Source organism: Neltuma alba, unplaced genomic scaffold (genome assembly GCF_004799145.2).
Source record: "Neltuma alba isolate B1F8T4 unplaced genomic scaffold, ASM479914v2 tig00005782_pilon, whole genome shotgun sequence".
NCBI lineage: Eukaryota > Viridiplantae > Streptophyta > Magnoliopsida > Fabales > Fabaceae > Neltuma > Neltuma alba.
Genome location: NW_021634230.1, coordinates 47,315 through 70,310, shown reverse-complemented (window position 1 = coordinate 70,310; position 22,996 = coordinate 47,315). Strand labels below are relative to the sequence as shown.

General features: G+C 34.6%; 2 protein-coding genes, 2 long non-coding RNA genes and 1 pseudogene across 4 annotated transcripts; all 5 read right to left on the bottom strand.

Moving 5' to 3' along the window:
* Positions 1-1,729: 1,729 nt before the first annotated feature.
* On the bottom strand, positions 1,730-3,776 carry LOC114748734 (probable NADH dehydrogenase [ubiquinone] 1 alpha subcomplex subunit 5, mitochondrial; annotated as a pseudogene).
* Positions 3,777-4,420: 644 nt separating this feature from the next.
* Positions 4,421-6,024, bottom strand: LOC114748738 (uncharacterized). Its single transcript, XR_003740499.1, has 2 exons — positions 5,537-6,024; positions 4,421-4,783 (listed from the first exon to the last, which is right to left on the bottom strand). It is a non-coding gene; the product is annotated as an uncharacterized LOC114748738 (long non-coding RNA).
* A 10,723-nt stretch (positions 6,025-16,747) lies between these two features.
* LOC114748736 (probable NADH dehydrogenase [ubiquinone] 1 alpha subcomplex subunit 5, mitochondrial) lies at positions 16,748-18,617 on the bottom strand. Its single transcript, XM_028937188.1, is given in 3 exon segments — positions 16,748-16,880; positions 18,307-18,404; positions 18,406-18,617. Coding segments are annotated over 3 exon segments (345 nt in total). The 3' UTR covers positions 16,748-16,845.
* A 789-nt stretch (positions 18,618-19,406) lies between these two features.
* LOC114748737 (uncharacterized) lies at positions 19,407-21,169 on the bottom strand. Its single transcript, XR_003740498.1, has 2 exons — positions 21,089-21,169; positions 19,407-19,705 (listed from the first exon to the last, which is right to left on the bottom strand). It is a non-coding gene; the product is annotated as an uncharacterized LOC114748737 (long non-coding RNA).
* A 4-nt stretch (positions 21,170-21,173) lies between these two features.
* Positions 21,174-22,260, bottom strand: LOC114748731 (receptor-like protein EIX2). Its single transcript, XM_028937184.1, has 2 exons — positions 21,276-22,260; positions 21,174-21,193 (listed from the first exon to the last, which is right to left on the bottom strand). Exons 1-2 carry the CDS (start codon positions 22,258-22,260, stop codon positions 21,174-21,176), a joined length of 1,005 nt encoding a protein of 334 aa, XP_028793017.1.
* Between the last annotated feature and the right edge of the window lie 736 nt (positions 22,261-22,996).

Here is a 22,996-nt window from a genome sequence, read left to right as displayed (position 1 = left end):
ATTAATGATAGTGGCTAATACAGTTATCACAAAAAAAAAATCCATCCGAATATAATAAAATAACAGTGCAAATGATACCCAAATTGTTGGCAAAGAAAAAGATAGCCAAATAAGGTGCTTGTTTATTCACTTTTTATTAAGCAAATGGAATTATAAAATATGTTTAAAGGGAATCACTTGTGATCTATCAATATCCAATATTGTCACCTTAAAAGTTTGGGAAAAAATAATATTTATTGTTTAAGTAGAACGTAGTATAAGACATTTATTTTAAGTGATAATTTTTGTAATTGTTGAAGATAATCTAAATTGATCTAAGCTTTCTCTTTTATTTTTTTTTTCCATCGATTTATATTTGTCCAAACGGATGCTGGGATTAAATTATGAAAAACGACAATTAAATGAGATTTTGAATAAATCTTTTGATGCGCTCAAAGAAGCTAATCATTGATGGATTGGTGGTTTAAAGAAATTGGTCAACTAAAGTTTGACCAAACAGAGCATATGATATTTCTGTTTTGGTCCTTTTTGCAATCGTATGACATAAGCCTTTATCGAAGAAGGAAAAGAATAAGAAGTTGCCTGACAAAAATAAAACGATTTTCAAATGAAGTCATTTATGATCCCAAATAACCATGTAATCACCAAGGAAATTTTTACTTAATAGGTCCAATTGCCAGAATCAGAGCAATCATTAAGAAAAAAGCAGATTATTAAAAGTGTCAGTGTGTATGATCTTTTTTTTTAAAAAAAAAATAATTTTATGTCTTAAAAGACCCTACCTTTTTCTTCCAATTATATCTTGGGGATTTTAAGTTTTTAACTCTGATCATAATATTATCTACATCTCATCCTATCTTAAATTTAGTTATGCATCATCAATGCGCACGTGTGTTTGGTCCTGGAAAAGAACCTTAATGTCCTTCCTTCCTTTGATCGCAAGGCTCATGTATCAATTATTGCAGGTCGAAGACAACACAAGAAAAGAATTTAATGGCAAAAAAAAGATACTGAGAGATGTTGTAGCCACAAATCTAAAGCTATCAAATAGTGCATCATTTGTTTCAATTTTTCCCTTCTTATAGACCGTCCCAAAAAGTTTCTCAGAATCAAAATTTCTTATTATATCCAAATAGTATTGTATTATCTCTCATTTTAACTACCTAAGAACTCTTTCTTATCTTAACAAAGTAAAAGATTTCAAATAAATGAATAAAAAGACGAGTATCATGAATTTAAAGCGTGGCATGAAGTTGGAAGTTGGAATCCTGTCACGACCAAGCAAAAGATCCAGATGTTTTCTTGTCTTAACACATGCCCAAATTGGGATGACTGTGTTCTTCATTTTGCTGCTTCCCTTTCCGTTCACTCTTTTCCGGTACAACTGTGAGGATCCTTTACTTCATCCCGTTTTTGGCAATTAGTTGGCAAGTCTTTTCCTTTTTCTTGTTTGTCTCCATTGCTTATCTCTTGTTCTAATCTCTACCATCATGCAACATAACTGAGCAAATGAAGACACATTAAAGGCCAAAAAAAAAAAAAGGTCAATTTATTAAGTTCTCCAGACATCAGGATCTTGTCCACAATGACAAGGGGGAGTATGAGTATAGACCAAAGCTATGGATAGAGCTACATGCTAATCGCGCCCATATGAAACAAAGTAAAGAGACAAGGAATTTTCTTGTGATTTCCTTTTGATCAAGTTAATCGACAGACCAAGGAACTGCTTAGCATATAGCTGTGCATGCCTTTGAGGTTGATTCACCTTAGCTGACCGCAGGAGTATCCCTTTTGGGTTGAGATGAAGCAGCCTCTAGCGTCTTGAAAAATTCTTCAGGGAGAGAAGGAGGTCGATGGTAAGGAATATGCTTAGGAATTGGCGCATCATTCTCAACAACTTCACATACATAATCATCTGGGCACCCCATGGATTCCACTCTGCATTCAACATAAAGCATGCGCGCGCGCGCACATATTAAATCCCACGTTTTACATTATTTGTAAAAGTGGATTCACATTATTCCAGTAGAGACAGCTAAAATCGTACCAATTCAGAGTAAAGATCTTAACAATGCAAGACATATAATGGCCAGAATGATTTTATTGTAATGATCAAAGATATTATTCTAGGATAAATGATGTCCACCAAATTGTCTGGTAACTCATCTTTACATACGATTACGTTATGCCCCATATTATAGTTCCAGGTGTGGGCTAAGGTTAAATGGAGTTTCTGCATGGTCTTATTAATTGGGAGAGGTGAGAGCCTTGGAGAGGGCTGCGATGAGAAACAGGGAAGGGAATGAACTAAGGCAGCTACTGTAACAGCCAGAGAGGATTTTTGAAGAAGCTTCAGCTGGGAGGTTGCTGCGCTCTTCAATTGCCAGACAAGTCTTCTGTATTTTCTCCAATTTTCATCCACTGCCATCTGTGAGTTCTGGTATGTGAGGTCGAATTATTGGGAATTAGCAACTCACCCAACCGATAACCAAGAAATGCCAACGATACACTAAAGCATAACCTGCACCTATTATCAAGGAAATTATTTTCTTTTTATCAGTCGTCTATATATATCACATATTCTTCTCAAACTAGAAGTATGAGCAAAATCTTCGGAAGAATATTTGATCTATTTCACATTGACACTTGAGGATGTATTTCCGCTTGATAAAATTGTTGGAATTCAAGTCTTTCGATCAGAGCTTTATTTGGCACTGGCATATATACCCAGTTCGAGAGAACTAGTAAAGAACAAGAGTGCAGAGAGGAAGTTAAAACTCATGCCGAATACTATGTTTTTTAATGCTGCAACTTAATCGTGTACTTCGTAGAGCAAATAAAAAAGGAAGATCTATATTCTGGACCTATTTTAGTACTTTTCACATCATTTTTGGCTTGAAAAGCAATAAGAGTCTCACTAGACAAAGCAGAGCCTCTACCAACCATGAAACGGAATGGTTTCTAATGCAGATAAACAGTTCAACAATTCCATGCTATACAGTGGTTCACAAATGGAACTAAATACAAAGAAGAAATTCAGACAAAAGCTTCCTTTCATACTTCACTAAATACATTATACAATCATCAAGAGACTGATTCCCATCTCCTCCAAATTCTCACCAACGAAATAATTATTACACGGGTAACAACGCCGCAAAATTAGCTAACTTTTCTATGTTGAGTAAAATTTTCCGCAATTTCCCTTCCTCACCAAATGTAATTTTCTAGCCAACATTCATCAACACCAATCATTATGATCAATCCCAACAGCAGAAAGAAAAAGGGATACATCAATCTGCAATACCGATCATTTTGCCGATGAGTGTGAGCTCATCCTGACCCTCTTCGATGAGCTCCTCGACCTGGCCACAGCCAAAGCGCTTTTCGATCATTTCTCAATCCTCCTCTTCCTCGCAAACGTTGAGCCTCTGCCTTGCTAAGCTCTCTACTGCCTTACGGTAGCCTTCATCCTTAGGGACGGCCTGGACCTCCTTCAGGGTTTTAGTGTAGAGGCCGATCACAACCTCTCGCGCGTTCGGCACCACATCAGGGCCCACGATCCCCGTCGTCTCCTTCACTTTGGCCATCAATGGCCATGCAACCGCGCGCAGGAACATTTTTCAGAGTCTAATTTGCGTCGTACTCGATCACTGTGTCATCGGTTTGGCCCTGTATCGACATTTGCTCTCTCATGTTCAAAAGGAGCGCGACGGGTGACGATCCGACCCGAATGAAAATGGCAAACAGGGTCGGGTAGGATTCTTTCTTTTTCGGCCAAAGTCGGGTAAGGATTCTGGGATAAAGTTTCTTAGCAGTTTTCCCCCACATTACTTGCAAGTTTTGTGAATGTATCCCTAAATTATTGTGCAAATTTTGGAAATTTGTGATGCATACGTTAAAATTAGTGAATTAACCTATAATTCATGAGAGAGCTAAATATTAATTTTCTAAACTAACTTTGGATACTTTGGTAAATTACATTGTTAATTTTCTAAATTAACTTGGGATACTTTCGTGAATTACATTTGGATAATTTGTATTTAATACTGTTTGTTTTTAATTTTTTAATTTTTCATTTTAATAGTCATACAATCTGATTGAAATGATGTGAAAATTTGGATTTTTTTAAAAAAATTAAATTTAAATGTGCAAATAAATCTATAACTAAACAATAATAATTATAAATATTTTTGTGAAATCTATTTATATATAATATAAAAACTATAGGAAATACTCTAATTATATTGCAACTTATATATATCTTAGATTTCATGATCTTCACGTAGTTTATTCATTATAATAACTTATAAACCCCACCTCTTTAATAGGAAGAAAAATTCTCCCTACCGCGTTTCTAAACAAAGCAATGAATGTTCAATATTTAAGCTCAACTGATTAGAGTAACACGTATGCCGATAAGTTTGTGCTCAAAAGAATCATAAAGGATAATTTTCACAATTATCATTACATATATCGTGAATTAATTTGAAGCTCAAAGCAATATCTTAATTAAACCACACAACAAGCACATGTTGATATATTGACTCGGAAGAACCAGTGTCTGATTTTACAGTACAATTATTTACTTATTTTGCAAACTAAACTAGTAGAACATAAAAGGCTTGAACAATTATGGCAAACACTTGCTCGTTTAATTTTCTGTCGCAAACTTGCACAGCAGATGGATAAAACAAATGCCTTAATAGTTTAGTATTCATCGGGTGACGATGGAAGAACCTTACAGGGCAACCTTGTGAAGCAGCTAGCTACCCCACGTAAAGGACTGCAATATCGATAGATCAAAAGTAGAAGTAATTTGTTAGGCAACAATGTCAAAGTGCTGAAAAATAGTGAACTAATGTAACACATAGTTCCAGAAAGGCAGAAAGGATATACGTTTAACATTCAGCACATATAAATACCTATTTCTTAAATAGTTCTTTGTAAGAAAGCCCTTGACATTATCGATCGGTTTCCCTTGTGGTATAAGAAAAATGTAGCACTTATTTATTGATCCGAAGAATCTTCAAAATATACTTCGCAAATATATATAGTGCATTTACTTATTTTTAAGCGGCTAAAAACATTTTCTCTGAACTGGGAAAAAAAAAACTTTAGTTTTTGAAGTTTTTTCCCGTCAATAAAAACACCCAAGTCCCTCCCAAAGATTGTACTACTTCTGGTCCTATTTATAAAAGTTAGTTAACTAATTTGAAGAGATTAAAGAAAGAAGTTAAGTTAGTTATTTGTAATAAATAAATGTTGTTTTTCCTAAAATATCCTTATTAATCAAATGTATTGGCTAGAACTACTATTGTTAGAAGAACTATATTGGAAAATAAAACATAAATATAAGAAACAAAGAGGATTGGGGTCTTATATTTAAGACAAAAATAAAAGTCAAATAAGGTCTTATATTAAAGACCGGAGGTAGTATTTAATAATATATTATAACAAAATTATTAGTTCCCTCCAGAAAAAATAGAAAATGATATATGAACACAAGAGAAATGGAAAACAAATACTAATTACGTACCTTCACGTTGAACCTCTCCTCCATCCGCGCACTTTAGCCATATTTATAGCAACGATCACGTACACTTTGTCATGTATGTCACTCATTAACCTAAAATAGGCATATCCGAAGGATTTGTTCAGAAATATTAAGCTGCAAATTCCCCAAAATCCTGTCCCAAATCCGATGGACGAGCTGATAAAGAAACCCCGATCAAAAATTTGCTCATCTTCTTCAAGATTCTCATCATTTGGATGATCTTGTGTTGGGCTTGTGGGACATTTTGGAAGGGGAGCACCACATAGATGAGCATTTCCCTCATAAGCAGAGGGATCAAAGCTTTGAAGTTGAGTGCCATGAGGAATTTCTCCTGACAAATTGTTGTGTGATAAATCCATCACACTAAGACGATCCACTTGTGAAAGTTCTGAAGGAATGTGTCCAGATAAGTGGTTCCTTGACAAATCAAGAAAGTCAAGTGACTTCAGTTGTCCAATGGTGGCGGGGATTTGTCCACTGAGCATGTTTCTTGACATGTTTAAGGCAACCAATTCAACAAGATCCATCAGTTCACTTGGAATTTCTCCCATCAACATGTTGCAAGAGAGGTCGATGCTTTTAACTAATGTCAATATACTTTGGTATTTGGATACCTTACCTTTCCATACCAGTGTCGCCTGGTCCTCTGCTAAGGTATGATGCAAAAATGCTTCATCAGTATAACCATACGGTATTGTTGCATCATAATTTTTTTTACTCTTCAAAGCAGAAAGATGGTTGAGGCATTTTGGCAAACTTCCAGAAATATTATTCATCGAAAGGTCAAGGATTTGAAGTTGAGGGAGATTACAAATATTGAGCGGCAAGCTCCCAAAAAACATGTTGGATCTCAAGATGAGGACGCTCAACTTCTTAAGCCCATCTCCAATCCAGCGTGGTACTAATCCCGAAAAGTGATTTCCAACAGCATCAAAATCCACTAGCTCTACGCATTTATTCAGAGAAAAAGGTATTTCACCCGAAAATTTATTGAATCCTAAATGTAAGGATTGTATATTTATCAATGAACCCATTGATGTTGGAATTTCTCCGTATAGGCTATTGTTTGCAACATCAAGAAGGGCTAATGATTCAAAATATTTCCAACAATCTGGAAGCACTCCTGATAGTTGATTGTTTGAGAGATCTAAGACCTGTAATTCCGCGGTCTTGTTCGGACATAAGAAAGTACTAGCATCTGTGAATTTATTATTAGATAGAAACAATGCCGAGGCTGTATGTGATAAATTTGATGGAATTGAGCCTTCGAACAAATTTGAGCTCAAATCCAGATCCCAAGTAAGATAACCATATCTGTTTTGAAAATTTGGTATTTCTCCAGTCATTTGGTTGTGTGAAAGGTTCCATGGATTTAAACGACAATTCCAAAACCAAGTTGGCATCATACCAGAAATTTCAGCATTTGAAATATCTAATAACAAACCGACTTCTGCGTTCGAAGCCAATTTGGAAAGCCAGGGCCCAACTTACATGATCTTAAATCAATGTGGAATAACTGAAAAGGGGGGATCCAATCAGGACTGATTTTAAATTCCAAGTTGTTAAGAGACATGTCCAAGTGCTTTAGCTGAGACAATCTCGAGAAATGAGTTTCAGTTACGACACCGTGCAAGAAATTAGCAGCAATGTCTAACCACTGTAGCTTTGACAATAATCCAATGCCATCATTTACAGTTCCGTTGAGTTGATTGTTGGAGAGATCTAATGCTTCCAAAAATGAGAACCGTGAGAAATTAGGTACCGACCCCGTAAACCGATTAAGAGATAAATCTAAGGTCTGTAGTGATATGTTGGCACAGTGGTTGAATGATGCAACGAAGTCATCTAATTGTCCACTCAAGGAATTGTCAGATAGATCCAACACTGTTAAGGTGCACAAAGCCAAGGATTTCGGTATGCCACCTTCAAGCTGGTTTCCCCAAAGGCGAAGTGTTTGCAAGCGGGATAAATATCCCAAATTGAGAGGTATGCTTCCTCTCAAATTTGAGACGGAGAGATCGAGATATTGCAATCTCTTTAAAGAAAAAATGGAGTCTGGGAATTTAGTTGGAGAGGAATTGAAGCCAAAGGTCCAAATAATTCAAATAATGCAATTCAGCCAATGACAGAGAGATTGTACCTTCCAAATAGCAAGCACAAAGATCGAGTGCATCCACATGGCCTGTTCGGCGTCACAGGAAACACCATTCCATGTGCAACAATCTGTGTGGTTCTCTGAACTTCCCCAGGAAGAGAGGCAGCCATGGGGATCAACAAAGCCACGTTTGAGAGAAAGAAGGGAGAGTCGTTCCTTGACTCTGCACTTGACAGTAGTGTTGCCAACTGCGAGTGTCCCGCAAGAATAATGCACTAAAAGCAGTAGGCAAGCAACAACAAACCTCATATCTACCATCCTTACGCTGTGGATATAAGGTTATGATGCAGTTTGCTATGCGAGAGAACGGCACCACAAAGGCCATGTATTTATAGGCAAGATTTTGTTGTCTTCATGATAGTATCGGAGGATATACAGACTCTCAATATAAATTCAAAATTATATATAATAGGCTTTAAATTTTTTAAATCCAAGTTCTTGAATAAATAAACAAAGAGATTTGGATATATGAATGATTTGGAATTGTTTGCTACACCATATATATCATTTTAACTTAATAGTGATTATATCATTTAACTTAATAGTGATTAAAAACAGAGACAAAGTATTCGTTGCCACCACGAGAATTGCCCTTTGAATTATTGCATAGTAAATCTCCACACAGTTTCATTTTCTTCCATAGTGTTTTTATCCACCATGAGAGTGACACTTCATTCCAAAATTGAAGGAATAAGAATATATGGACTTTTATCTTTTGCCAAAGAATATATGACTTTGAAATATTGGAGGACACATGACTTCCAATATACAAGAGGATGAATTTAAAATACTATAAATATTGATATTGGAGAGTGCAGTGATCCATTTTTACATTTCAGTTTTAAAAATAGCAAGGCTAAAGACTTTAAATTGTTAAAATTTGAACTTAAACAGACATTATAGTTCTATTTTTTTTAGAAAATATTAATTTTTTAAAATCTGTTGTGTGTTTTCTTTTTCTGGTAGTAACATTACTTTTTTTACATGTAATAGCAAATTAAATTAGTCAAGATCCAAAGAAGAAAGCAGAGTTGTCGTCAGAGAGACTTCAAAGACTTCCAAATGAAAGAGGCGTTCAAAATTTGATTTGGAAACTTGAGTTTCGAACTAAACTTTACATTTAGATTAAATTCTAATTCTAATATCTGACAAAATTGAAAATAAAGTTGACATTTTTCAGCGAGGCGAAAGACTCAAGCTCTTCATTTATCTAACAAAAACATCTGCGTGTTCCCAAAATTTAAGCAGTATTAGAAACAATTATGAATTTTATATGATCTGTATTCAAAATATACTTTTATTGAATAAGAAGTTGTATTAATGCTCATATTTTTTCTTGGTCAAAAAATGCTCATATTTTGAAAGTTGATTTGCACCTAACGCCATACGAAAAGTGTCATTTGCGTGCTTCTTCCTCTTCAAGTGGAAGACTTTGACATTTTGGATTTCCCAAAGTGCAGTGGAAGACTTTGACATTTTGCACGTGGACTTGGAAATTCCAAAGTGCATGTTCCCCCGTCAACAACGTGCCCGACCTTTTTAGTATATACTCCTCTGGTTTTTTAATATAAAACCTAATTATTAAGTTGATTTTAGTTTTAAATATAAGATTTAGTTCTCATATTTATTAATTTTTTTTAAATTACCCCTATAGATACTCTCTCAATCATAATTAACTTGAAAATAGTGGGAGAATATTAAGAATGATGATTATGGTGTTTTAGGAAAACCATATCATATTTCTTATAATTAACTAATTTATCTAACTTTCTTAATATAATCAAATTAGTTAAATATGTCTTATATTAAAACTGGAGGAATGTTTTGTTTTAAATTCTTACACGGATAAATTCTTTTTTTTTTTTAACCTTGATTCCACGGGTAAATTCAGAGCATATGTTCTTTAGAATTATAAAGTGATTGGACACGCACATGCGCACATTTCATTACCTTGATTAATCTAAAATCTTACATAGAATTGATTAAAATTGTAAATAATTCAAAAAAATTCATATTTTTCAAGGAGGAACAATTACAATATTAAAATTTGACTTCATTTTGATCTGTTTAATTTTTTTTTTAATTTCTGGAACAGTATTTTACTGGTTTCAAATTCTAGGGAGCGGACTAGATCAACTCTCAGAAAATATTAGCTTTTTGTTAAATAATGAACTTTTGTCTGGCATCATTCTCACTTAATTTTTGTAACAATCCAACGTATCCTCATCTTTAATTTATGAGCGAGATGGGAGGAGAAAGTTTCTTATAAGCCTTTTTCCCCCCCTACAACTTCATTCAAATCCGATAAGGTTTTTCATTAATATGAGATATTTGATGATTTTAATAGTTTGTAATTTTTTGTGATTTATCATAGGAAAATATAGATAAATATTGTCTATAATATTTTTATTATTTTGTACATAATTTTAAATTATATTATTTTAAGTGAGACCCATTTTACCAACAAGCGGTGGCCCTGCTAGTCCAGTGGCTGGTCCAGTTATAAAAGGGTTGGTAGCACAGTACTTCATTAATTTGCCTTTTGGATATAAAGTTATTAAGAAAAGGATATTCGGCTTTGATGATGCGCCAATCAGACTAGGAGAGGCCTCCGGATAGAGTGTGGGGGCGCTGTACAGGATCATAGCCGAACAAAGCCAAGAGTGCCTCATCCTCCCGCACTCTTCCCCTGGAACTGAAAATGCTTGTGGATAATATCATACTCTTCACTATTTGAACGCCTGACGATGATGATCACCGAACCAACCATGGCCGCCCGATTCTCCGTCCCTGCCGTATTTTGTACACACACACTCTCTCTCTCTCTCTCTCTTGTTATCTCTGAACCCTTTACTTTGCTCATTTATATTTTTCCAAATGCTTTCATTGCTTCCGTGATTGCCGTTTAAGCTCTGAAAGCTACCATGTTGGAAGCGGCAAGATCAAGAAGTTAGCTCCCTCTGCAATGTCATAGTCTTCACAAGTCTAGTCTAACCTGCATTGAGCATCCTCTTAGGTGTCGAAAATGGAGTGGTGATAAATATAATGGATTCTGACGTATTCCTCTTTCGTAGATGACCGTTCAATATGGAGCACAGATGATGTAAACGGGCTAGTCCATGCTGCTTCCTCCCGTATTGCTCGTGCCTGCTGTCTTGGCACGCCATGGTACTCAGACCTCACTCTCTGTTTGAGACTTCTTATCCTGCTGAGTATGTGCCCATATGAGATTGAAAATTTAGTCTTGAAATATTGAAACTTTAATGAATAGGGGCTGAAAAGTAGTGCTGTCCCAGCTTATTTCGACTTTCTTGATAAAATAAGGATCAAACACAATAAATGAGAACTTATACTAAACAGTCCCAGGTTCCTTTGAGAAACCTATGAAGAGACCACTGAGCTTGGTCGTCAGACTCTGTTAATTAGATTGACTTGTTGAACCAAGGCCAATGTCTTTAGTCATGTAGAATGCCACTTCCCCACCTTTTCATGGTTTCTGTTAAAGCTTCTTGAAAACGTGGTGATGATTACGATTTCCTAAAACGTAAGATTTTGAACCGTCTTATCTTTTCGCCGTAACGTTTCGGTTAAGAATTTGCGTACCTGGAATGCATAACGGCACATAATTTTATCGGACGAAAATTATAATAGAGACTATAAATGCACAGGGGTAGATATATTGGGCCGTGTGAGAGACTCTTTCTCTTCTTGACCTTATGAGAGACTCTTTCTTGAGAACTTTCACAGTTGACTCATTAATGATATTATAACAATTTTGGTTCCATATGTTCTTATTATTATAAGAGTTAAAAGCTAACTTTGGGAGAAATTAAAGAAAACGTACGCAAAATTAGATGTATAATATAAATATATATAATTTTAGGATGCATGACTTATTATGAAATATACTTGTGTGATGGCTTATTTTTATAGTTAATAAAATTAAATTTTAAAATCATCATCAATATGTATAAATTGCGAAATACTCTTCTTAGGAGAATTAAAGTCATTTTCTCTTGACAATCTTGAAATTGTCATACCGTGAGAAAGGTTTCATGATTCTTTTTTTTCACAATGTTTGTATCCACCATGAGAGTAACACTTCATTCCAAAATTGAAAGAATATGAATATTGACTTGGAAATATGGGTAGAGACGACACTTTCAAATCTGCATTTTTTTTTTTGAATGATAACTGAGAAACAAATAAAAGGAGACAAGATACAAGTCCAAGCTAACCAAGCCTATTGTCCATCATCACTTTCCACCTCAAAACGTAGAGGGGGAGGGTGATCTACATGTTATTTTACAGTAAATTTAAAATACTATTTTAGTATATTTATATAGGAATAGAAAGGGCAGTGGTCCATTTATGTTTCATTATGGAAGGATTAGCTAGGCTAAAGACTTCAAATTTTTGTAAGTTTGAATTCAAACGGGTAGTATAATTATATTTTGGGTTAATTAATCCGCAAGTCTTTATAGTTTCAACGAATTTTGAATCAGGTCCCTATAGTTTTTTTTTTATTTTTATCAGGTTCTTATACTTTTACCTTTTTTTAATTAGATCCTTGTATTTATTTTTCTTTTAATTAAGTCCTTATAATTTCACTAAATTTTTAATCAGGTCCATGTAGTTTTAATTTTTATTTATTAATTAAATATAAGCTTAATTAAATAGATTAATACTGAAATATAAAATATTAATAATTAAATTAAATTAATAATTATGTAATAAAAAAGTAATAGAATTAATTAATTCAGGAAAATTTTTTAGAACAATTAATTTTTTTGCCGAAAAATTAAATTATTATAATAATTCAATATCTTTAGAATATTATTGTTTATAAACTAATATTAAATATATATACTATTTTATGTTTATATAATAGTACTATTAGAATTTATAAAATAAAGAATAAAAAATTCAAGGACTTCATTAAAAATAAGGTGAACTTATAAGGACTTGATAAAAGAAAAATAAATACAAGAACCTAATTAAAAACAGGTGAAAGTATAAGGACTTGATAAAAAGAAAAAAAAATTATAAGGACCTGATTCAAATTAGTTGAAACTATAAGGAGCTGTGGATTAATTATCCCTTATATTTTTTTTAAATAATATTATTTTTTTAAAAAAAATATGTGTTTTCTTTGTCGGGTAGTTAGTCACGTTACTTTTTTACATGTAATTAGAAAATTAAAATTGTTGATATCAAATGGACACAGGCTAAGAGGATTTTTGTTATTGGCAAGCACAATTTAGCGACAAGATAGTAGAGCTGCACAATTGTTTATTTTCTCTTATTTGTCACACTCTCTTTTTCAATCATATTTTTCCATGCATTATTTTTCTTATTTATTATAAGAACTTTTTTTTGGTCAAAATTTATAAGAACATATGAAGAAATAAAAATATATCTTTTACTTATTTATTATTGAAAGTTTATAATACAGATTTTTTTTAATTGAAAGATTTATAATCCAAATTAAGTTTATCATGGTTAGAGAAGGCAGCAAAACTGCACCACCAAATATTTAATATTGTTGCATTCACAAGACTCCAACTTGATGGAAATCTTTGGTTATGTTGATACAACTCAGACACGTGTACTCTCATAAGGGGGAAAAAAAGGGAGAATCATGGCACATCAGTTTCGACGAGATATCTTTAAAGGAGACTGGACCTTTCGATTTTACTTTGAGTATACTTCCATGGCTGTGTTCGGGTTCGGTTTGCTTAACATACTTGTCTTGTTGAAGTCTTGGGCCTTCCTTGGGCCATCACTTTTTGTGGAGAAAAGACTTGCCCAATTTGAAAGTAAAACTGTTTTTTTAACTATATAGAATTACTTGGCGGGAAAAAAAAAAGAAGTATCCAGAATTACTTGCTTAATTACAATTTTTATATTATAAATTCATTGTGGAAAATTATTTACTTTGTAATTTGGCCGACAAAAATTTAATTAATTAATTTATTTTTTTTATATCTAAAGAGAGGCCAAAAAATAAGAGTTAATGATGACTCTAAGTCTTATGAATGAGTGAATTATTTCTATTAAAGTGACAGTCTGACCCCAAACTAAGACGAAACCCAACTGATGAACAATATGATCACTATCACAAAGAACGTAGCTTGGTCTAACAAATCACAATATAGAATTCTTACAATTACTGAATGAAAAACCTCTCCTCTATTAATTGTTTTCTTATAATGAATTAAAACATGTATACCTTCTCTTTTCCCATAATATCGAAGTGAAGCCAAAAGGACAAAAGGAAATGGCATATATGTGTAATATGATTTCATGATGAAGTTGAAAGAAGCATATCAGGCAACGATGGACAGCGTATCCTCTTCGTTCCTTGCAACAAACTACGATATTTAAATAACAGATTAAAGGTTACTCAACTTTGTCATTAGCTAATTTACAGAGTTTAAGACACGAAACAAATGAATAAATAAGCACATTCGCTTAACTACTCGAGGAGAATATATATTCTAAACAAAGTTTTCACAAGAATCTCAGAAGATGCATGTTGTCAGCAGTTGGGTAACAAATTTATATGTGACATGCGCATGCAAACATCAGTTCATTTTAGAAAAATAAAGACAAATGTTGATTGCCTTTACGTGGGAGCCGATCCAATCCATCTACGCAATTTAGCCGTGTTTATGACTGCAACCACGTACAATTTTTCATAAGCCTCACTCCAGAACTTGAAGTAGGCATGCCTCCATGATTTCTTCAAAACCAATGATCACCAACTGCCCAAAATCCGGAGATAAACCCCATTGCCAAGCTAATGTAGAACACTAATTGGCTGAAAAATTGATCATCGTCTTCAAGACCAAGTCCATCATTTTCATGATCATCTCTAGCTTGCTTAGCTGGACATCTAGGGAGGGGAGCTCCACAGAGATCAAGATTTCCCACATAAGCAGGCGCATCAAAGCGTTGAAGTTGCGTTCCGTGTGGGATTTCTCCAGATAGTTTACTGAATGGTGAGTCCATTACTCTGAGGCGATCTATATGTGCACATTCAGATGGAATTCTTCCAAACAAATGGTTTCTTGATAGATCAAGTGAGTCCAATGACTCCAACTGTCCAATGCTTCGAGGGATTTCTCTGTTAGTCTTGTTTCTTGACAAGTTTGAGGAAACCAATCCAACGAGATCCATCATTTCGCTTGGAATTTCTGCAGTTGACGTGTTGTTGGAGAGATCAATACTCTTCACTAGTCCCAAGATAGTTTGATATGTAGCTTCTGTACCTTTTCACACAGGTGATGTGCTATCTTCGAATAAATAATTGACTAAAAACCCGAACACTACCACTACTCCCGTAAGACCACGGAGTTCATTATCTAAAACCGAATAACTTATATTCACATCATAGTTTGTTTTATCAGCCAAAGCAGAAAGATTGTTGAGGCATTTGGGTAGACTTCCTGAGATGTTTTTCATGGAGAGATCAAGAATTTGAACTTGACAAAGATGGAAAATATTGAAGGGCAAGCTACCAGCAAACATAGTGGACCTTAGAATAAGTACACGCAACAAACCCAGTGCATCTCCAATCCAACTTGGAAATAATCCAGAGAAATTGTTTTCGGCAACATCAAATGGATGGCATTTCACCAGCAAGTTTGTTGTTTGCAAAATGAAATTCTCGAATTTGTCTCAGGGTACCCAGTGAATCAGGAATCTCTCCGAAGAATCTTTTATTTGCGACACTAAAGAAGATCAAGCATTCAAAATATTTCCAGCAATCAGGAAGGGCTCCAGACAATTGAAGTCATTTATGATCCCAAATAACCATGTAATCACCAAGGAAATTTTTACTTAATAAGTCCAATTGCCAGAATCACAACAATCAATAAGAAAAAAGGAGATTATTAAAAGTGTCAGTGTGTATGATCTTTTTTTTTTTTTTTGAAAAAAATAATTTTGTTTTAAAAGACCCTAACTTTTTTTCCAGCTATATCTTGAGGATTTTAAGTTTTCAACTCTGATCACAATATTATCGAAATCTGATCCTATCTTAAATTTAGTTATGCATCATGAATGCGCACGTGTGTTTGGTCCTGGAAAAGAAGCTTGATGTCCTTCCTTCCTTTGATCGCAAGGTTCATATATAAATTGTTACAGGTATCTAACCCGGAAAAAAAAAAATTGTTGCAGGTAGAAGACAACACAAGAAAAGAATTTAATGGCAACGAAAAGATATTGAGAGATGCTGTATCCACAAATCTAAAGCTATCAAATAGTACATCATTTGTTTCAATTTTTCCCTTTTTATAGACCGTCCCAAAAGTTTCTCAGAATCAGAATTTCTTATCACATTCAAGTAGTGTTGTATTAGCTCTCATTGTAACTACCTAATAACTCTTTCTTATCTTAACAGAGGAAAAGATTTCAAATAAATAACTAAAAAGACGAGTATCATGAATTTAAAGCGTGGCATGAAGTTGGAAGTTGGAATCCTGTCATGACCAAGCAAAAGATCCAGATGTTGTCTTGTCTCACAACATACACAAATTGGGATGACTGTGTTCTTCATTTTGCTGTTCCCTTTTCCGTTCACTCTTTTCCAGTACAACTGTGAGAAATCTTCACTTCATCCTGCTTTTGGCATTCAGTTGGCAAGTCTTTTTCCTTTTTCCTTTTTTGTCTCCATTACTTATCTTTTGTTCTAATCTCTACCATCATGCACAAAATCATCCAACATACCTGAGCCAATGAAGATACACTAAAGGCCCAAAAAAAAAAAAATCGTCCATTTATTAAGTTCCCCAGACATTAGGATCTCGTCCACAATGACAAGGGGGAGTATGAGCACAGACCAAAGTCGTGGATAGAGCTACATGCTAATCGCACCTATATGAAACAAAGTAAAGAGACAAGGAATTTTCTTGTGATTTCCTTTTGATCAAGTTAATCGACAGACCAAAGAACTGCTTAGCATAGAGCTGCATGCCTTTGAGGTTGATTCACGTTGGCTGACCGCAGGAGTGTCCTTTTCGGGTTGAGATGAAGCAGCCTCTAGCGTCTTGAAAAATTCTTCAGGGAGAGGAGGAGGTCGATGGTAAGGAATATGCTTAGGAATTGGCGCATCATTCTCAACAACTTCACATTAATAATCATCTGGGACACCCCATGGATTCCACTCTGCATTCAACATAAAGCATGAGCGCGCGCGCACACACTCATTAAATCCTACGTTTTACATTATTTCTAAAAGTGGATTCACATTATTCCAATAGAGACAGCTAAAATCGTACCAATTCATCAAAGTAAAGATCTTAAAAATGCAAGACATATAATGGCCAGAATGATTTTATTTTAGTGATCAAAGATATTATTCTAGGATAAATGATGTCCACCAAATTGTCTGGTAACTCATCTTTACATACGATTTGCCCCATATTATATAGTTACAGGTGTGGGCTAAGGTTAAAAGGAGTTTCTACATAGTCGTATTAATTGGGAGAGGCGAGAGCCTTGGAGAGGGCTGCATGAGAAACAGGGAAGGGAATGAACCAAGGCAGCTACTGTAACAGCCAGAGAAGATTTTTGAAGAAGCTTCAGCTGGGAGGTTGCTGGCTCTTCTATCGCCAGGCAAGTCTTCTGTATTTTCTGCAATTTTCATCCACTGCCACCTGTGAGTTCTGGTATGTGAGGTTGAATTATTGGGAATTAGAAACTCACCCGACGGGTAACCAAGAAATGCCAACGATACACTAAAGCATAACCTGCGCTTATTCTCAGGGAAATTATTTTGTTTTTATCAGTCGTCTATATATATCACATATTCTTCTCAAACTAGAAGGATGAACAAAATCTTCGGAAGAATATTTGATCTATTTCACAGGATGTATTTCCGCTTGATAAGATTGCTGGGATTCAAGTCTTTCGATCAGAGCTTTATTTGGCACTGGCATATATAATACCTAGTTCGAGAGAACTAGTACGTGGTTCAAGAACAAGAGTGCAAAGAGGAAGTTAAAATTCATGCCAAATACTAAGTTTTTTTATGTTGCAACTTAACCGTGTACTTCGTAGAGCAAATAAAAATGGAATGTCTATATTCTGGACCTATTTTAGTACTTTTCACATAATTTTTGCCTTGAAAAGCAATAGGAGTCTCAGTAGACAAAGCAGAGCCTCCGCCAACCAAGAAACAGAGTGGTTTCTAATGCAGATAAACAGTGAAACAATTTCATGCTATACAGTGGTTCACAAATGGAAATAAATACAAAGAAGAAATTCAGATAAAAGCTTCCTTTCATACTCCACTAAATACATTATACAATCATCACGAGACTGATTCCCCGGTCCTCCAAATTCTCACCAACGAAATAATTATTACACGGATAACAACGCAGCTAAATCAGCTAACTTTTCTATGTTGAGTTAAATTTTCCACAATTTCCCTTCCTCACCAAAAGTAATTTTCTTGCCAACATTCATCAACACCGATCATTATCATCAATCCCAACAGCAGAAAGAAAAAGGGATACACCAACATTCAATACCGATCATTATCATCAATCCCAACAGCAGAAAGAAAAAGGGATACATCAACATTCAATACCGATCATTTTGCTGATGAGTGTGAGCTCATCCTGAGCCTCTTCGATGAGCTCCTCGACCTGGCCACAGCCAAGGCGCTTCTCGATCATTTCCCAATCTCTCTTCCTCGCAAACGTTGAGCCTCTGCCTTGTGAAGCTCTCTACGGCCTTACGGTAGCCTTCATCCTCAAGGACGGCCTGGACCTCCTTCAGGGTTTTAGTGTAGAGACCGATCAGAACCTCCCGCACGTTCGGCACCACATCCAGGCCCACGATCCCCGTCGTCTCCTTCACTTTGGCCATCAATGGCCGTGCAACCGTGCGCAGGAACATTTCGCAGAGAAAAATTTGCGTCGCACCCGATCACTGTGTCATCGGTTTGGCCGCGTGTTGACATTTGCACTCTCTTGTTCAAAGGAGCGCGACCGGTGACGCTCTGACCCGAATGAAAATTGCAAATTGGGTCGGGTAGGATTCTTCCTTTTTGGGCCAAAGTCGGGGTAGGATTCTGGGATGAGGTTTCGTAGCAATTTGCCCCCTTGCTACATGCAATTGTTGCGAATGTATCCCTAAATTATCGTACAAATTTTGGAAATTTGTGATGCATACGTGAAAATTAGTGAATTAATCTATAATTCGTGAGAGAGCCAAATATTAATTTTCTAAATGAACTTTGAATAATTCGGATAATTTGTATTTAACACTGTTTATTTTTCTTTTTAAAATTTTCATTTTAATAGTCATAGAATCTGATTGAAATGATGTGAAAATTTGGATAATTTTTTGAAAAAAATAAATTTAAACGTGCAAATAAATCTATAACTAAACAATAATAATTATAAATATTTTTGTGAAATATATTTATATATAATATAAAAAAAACCATAGAAAATACTCTATTTTAGATTGCATGATCTTCACGTAGTTTATTCATATATAATAACTTATAAACCCCACCTCTTTAATAGGAAGAAAAATTCTCCCTACCCTGTTTCTAAACAAAGCAATGGATGTTCAATATTTAAGCTCACCTGATTAGAGCAACACGTGCCAATAAGTTTGTGCTCAAAAGCATCATGAAGGATAATTTTCACAATTATTCTTACACACACCGTGAATCAGTTTGAAGCTCAAAGCAATATCTCAAATCAAACCACACAACAAGCACATGTCGATATATTGACTCCGAAAAACCAGTGTCCGATTTTACAGTGCAATTATTTATTTATTTTGCAAACTAAACTAGCAGAACATAAAAGGCTTGAACAATTATCACAAACATAGCTCGTTTAATTTTCCGTCGCAAACTTGCACAGCAGATGGATAAAACAAATGCCTTAACATTTTAGTACTCATCGGATGACGATGGAAGAACCTTACAGGGCAAACTTGTGAAGCAGCTAGCTTCCCCACGTAAAGGACTGCAATATCGATAGATCAAAAGTAGAAGTAGTTTGTTAGTCAACAAAGTCAAAGTGCTGAAAAATAGTGAACTAACTTAACACATAGTTCCAGAAAAGGATATACATTTAAGTTTCAGCATATATAAATACCTATTTCTTGAATAGTTCTTTGCAAGAAAGCCCTTAACATTGTCGATCGGTTTCCCTTGTGGTATAAGAAAAATGTAGCACTTATTTATCATCCGAAGAATCTTCAAAATATACTTCGAAAATATATATCGTGCATTTACTTATTTTTAAGAGGCTAAAAATATTAGCTTTCTGTTTCTTCTGTGTACTGCAAAAAAAAACTTTAGTTTTCGAAGTATTTTCCCGTGAATAAAAACACCCAAGTCCCTCCCAAAGAATGTATTTAAAAATATATTATAATGAAATTATTAGTTCCCTTGCAGAAAAAATACAAAATGATACTACCTCTGGACCTTAAAGTAAAATACTCTGACTACCCTTCTAATTTATATCAATTACACGGACCTCTCTTCTACTTTAAAAATATAAAGTTTGGTCCAATTAGTTAACACCGTTAGGAATATTTTAAAAATATTATTTTTAACTAAAATTTATATCAAAATAAAATTTATTGATTATTTTACTCCTCATTCTAATAAATTCTTAAACTACATTTTTATAATTACGTCAATTTCATTCAGTTAAGGCAAACATAAAAGATTTGATTAAAAATTTAACTAATTTTATTATTTAAAGTAAAATATGAAATTATAAAATCTTATGATTTAGATCAAAATTAAAAAAATTTATACAATATTAGAAATTTTAAAGATAATTATGTTTTGATTTTATAAAAATATTTCTTGAAAAATATAAATGTCTAAATAATTATTTATTCAAAAAGGGGCATTTTGGTTAAAAAAATAATTTAAAGTCAAACTTAACAGTCAATTACGGTTTGAGTGGATAGAAATAAAATCTTAAATATAAGAGAGAGGTTTGTGTAACATATGTTTTAACTGTAAGGGAGGTTTATATACGTTTTCAAAATCAAAGAGAGGTTTCTGTAATTGAGATAAAATAAGAGGTTAATCAATGTATTTTACTCTTTTTTTATTGATCCGAAGAATCTTCAAAATATACTTCCAAAATATATATAGTGCATTTACTTATTCTTAAGAGGCTAAAAACATTAGCTTTCTGTTTCTTCTCTGAACTGAAAAAAAAAAAATTTAGTTTTCGAAGTTCTTTCCCCTAAATAAAAACACCCAAGTCCCTCCCAGACACTGTATTTAATTATATATTATAACAAAATTATTACTTCCCTTGCAGAAAAAATACAAAATGATATATGAACAGAAGAGAAATGGAAAACAAATACTAATTACGTACCTTCAAGTTGAACCTCTCCTCCACCTGCGCAGTTTGGCCACATTTATAGCAACGATCACGTACACTTTGTCATATATGCCATTCATTAACCTAAAATAGGCATATCTGAAGGATTTGTTCAGAAATATTAGGCTGCAAATTCCCCAAAATCCTGTTACAAATCCGATGGACGAGCTGATAAAGAAACCTCGACCGAAAATTTGCTCATCTTCTTCCGAATTCTCATCATTTGGATGATCTTGTGTTGGGCTTGTGGGACATTTTGGAAGGGGAGCACCACATAGATGAGCATTTCCCTCATAAGTAGAGGGATCAAAGCTTTGAAGTTGAGTGCCATGAGGAATTTCTCCTGACAAATTGTTGTGTGATAAATCCATCACACCAAGACGATCCACTTGTGAAAGTTCTGAAGGAATGTGTCCAGATAAGTGGTTCCTTGACAAATCAAGAAAGTCCAGTGACTTCAGTTGTCCAATGGTGGCGGGGATTTGTCCACTGAGCATGTTTCTTGACATGTTTAAGGCGACCAATTCAACAAGATCCATCAGTTCACTTGGAATTTCTCCCGTCAACATGTTGCAAGAGAGGTCGATGGTTTTAACTAATCTCAATATACTTTGGTATTTGGACACCTGACCTTTCCATACCAGTGTTGCAATGTCCTTTGTTGAGGGACGACCAAGATAACCATACCGTACTATTGCATCAAAATTTGTTTGATTCTTCAAACCAGAAAGATGGTTGAGGCATTTTGGCAAGCTTCCAGAAATATTATTCATCGAAAGGTCAAGGATTTGAAGTTGAGGAAGATTACAAATATTGAGTGGTAAGCTTCCAAAAAACATGTTGGATCTCAAAATGAGGACGCTTAGCTTCTTAAGCCCATCTCCAATCCAGGATGGTACTAATCCCGAAAAATCATTTCCGACAGCATCAAAAACCACTAGCTCTGTGCATTTATTTAGAGACAAAGGTATTTCACCTGAAAATTTATTGAATCCTAAATGTAAGGATTGCATATATACCAATGAACCCATTGATGTTGGAATATCTCCGTATAGGCTATTGTTGGCAACATTAAGAAGGGCTAATGGTCTAAAATATTTCCAACAATTTGGAAGCACTCCTGACAGTTGATTGTTTGAGAGATCTAAGATATTTAATTCCGCCATCTTGTTTGGACATAAGAAAGTACTAGCATCTGTGAATTTATTATTAGATAGAAACAATGCAAAGGTTGTATGTGATAAATTTGATGGAATTGAGCCTTCAAACAAATTTGAGCTCAAATCCAGATCCACAGTACGAGATCTATTTCCAAGTTGGAAATTTTGTATTTCTCCAGTCATTTGGTTGTGTGAAAGGTTCAAGGATTGAAATGACAAATCCCAAAACCAACTTGGCATCATACCAGAAATTTCAGCATTTGAAATATCTAATGACCAACTCGACTTTTGGGTTCGAAGCCAATTTGGAAAGCCAGGGCCCAACTTACATGATCTTAAATGAATGTCGGCGAACTGAAAAGGGGGGATCCAATCAGGATTGATTTTAAATTCCAAGTTGTTAAGAGACAAGTTCAAGTACTGTAGCTGAGAGAGTCTCAAGAAATGAGTTTCAGTTATGACACCGTGCAAGAAATTATTACTAATGTCTAGACACTGCAGCTTTGACAATAATCCAATGCCATCATTTACAGTTCCGTTGAGTTGATTGTTGGAGAGATATAATAATTCCAAAAATGAGAACCGTGAGAAATTAGGTACTGACCCCGTAAACTGATTATAAGATAAATCTAAGATCTGTAGTGATATGTTGGCACAATGGTCAAATGATGCAACGAAGTCATCTAATTGTCCACTCAAGGAGTTGTGAGATAGATCTAACTCTGTTAAGTTGCATAAGGCC

Coding starts and splice junctions, on each gene's coding strand:
- LOC114748731 (XM_028937184.1), bottom strand. CDS start 22,260: ATGGCGGAATTAAATATCTTAGATCTCTCAAACAATCAACTGTCAGGA. Junction 21,194..21,275: donor TGAGCAAATTTTCGGTCGAG/GTTTCTTTATCA, acceptor CAAATCCTTCAG/ATATGCCTATTTTAGGTTAA.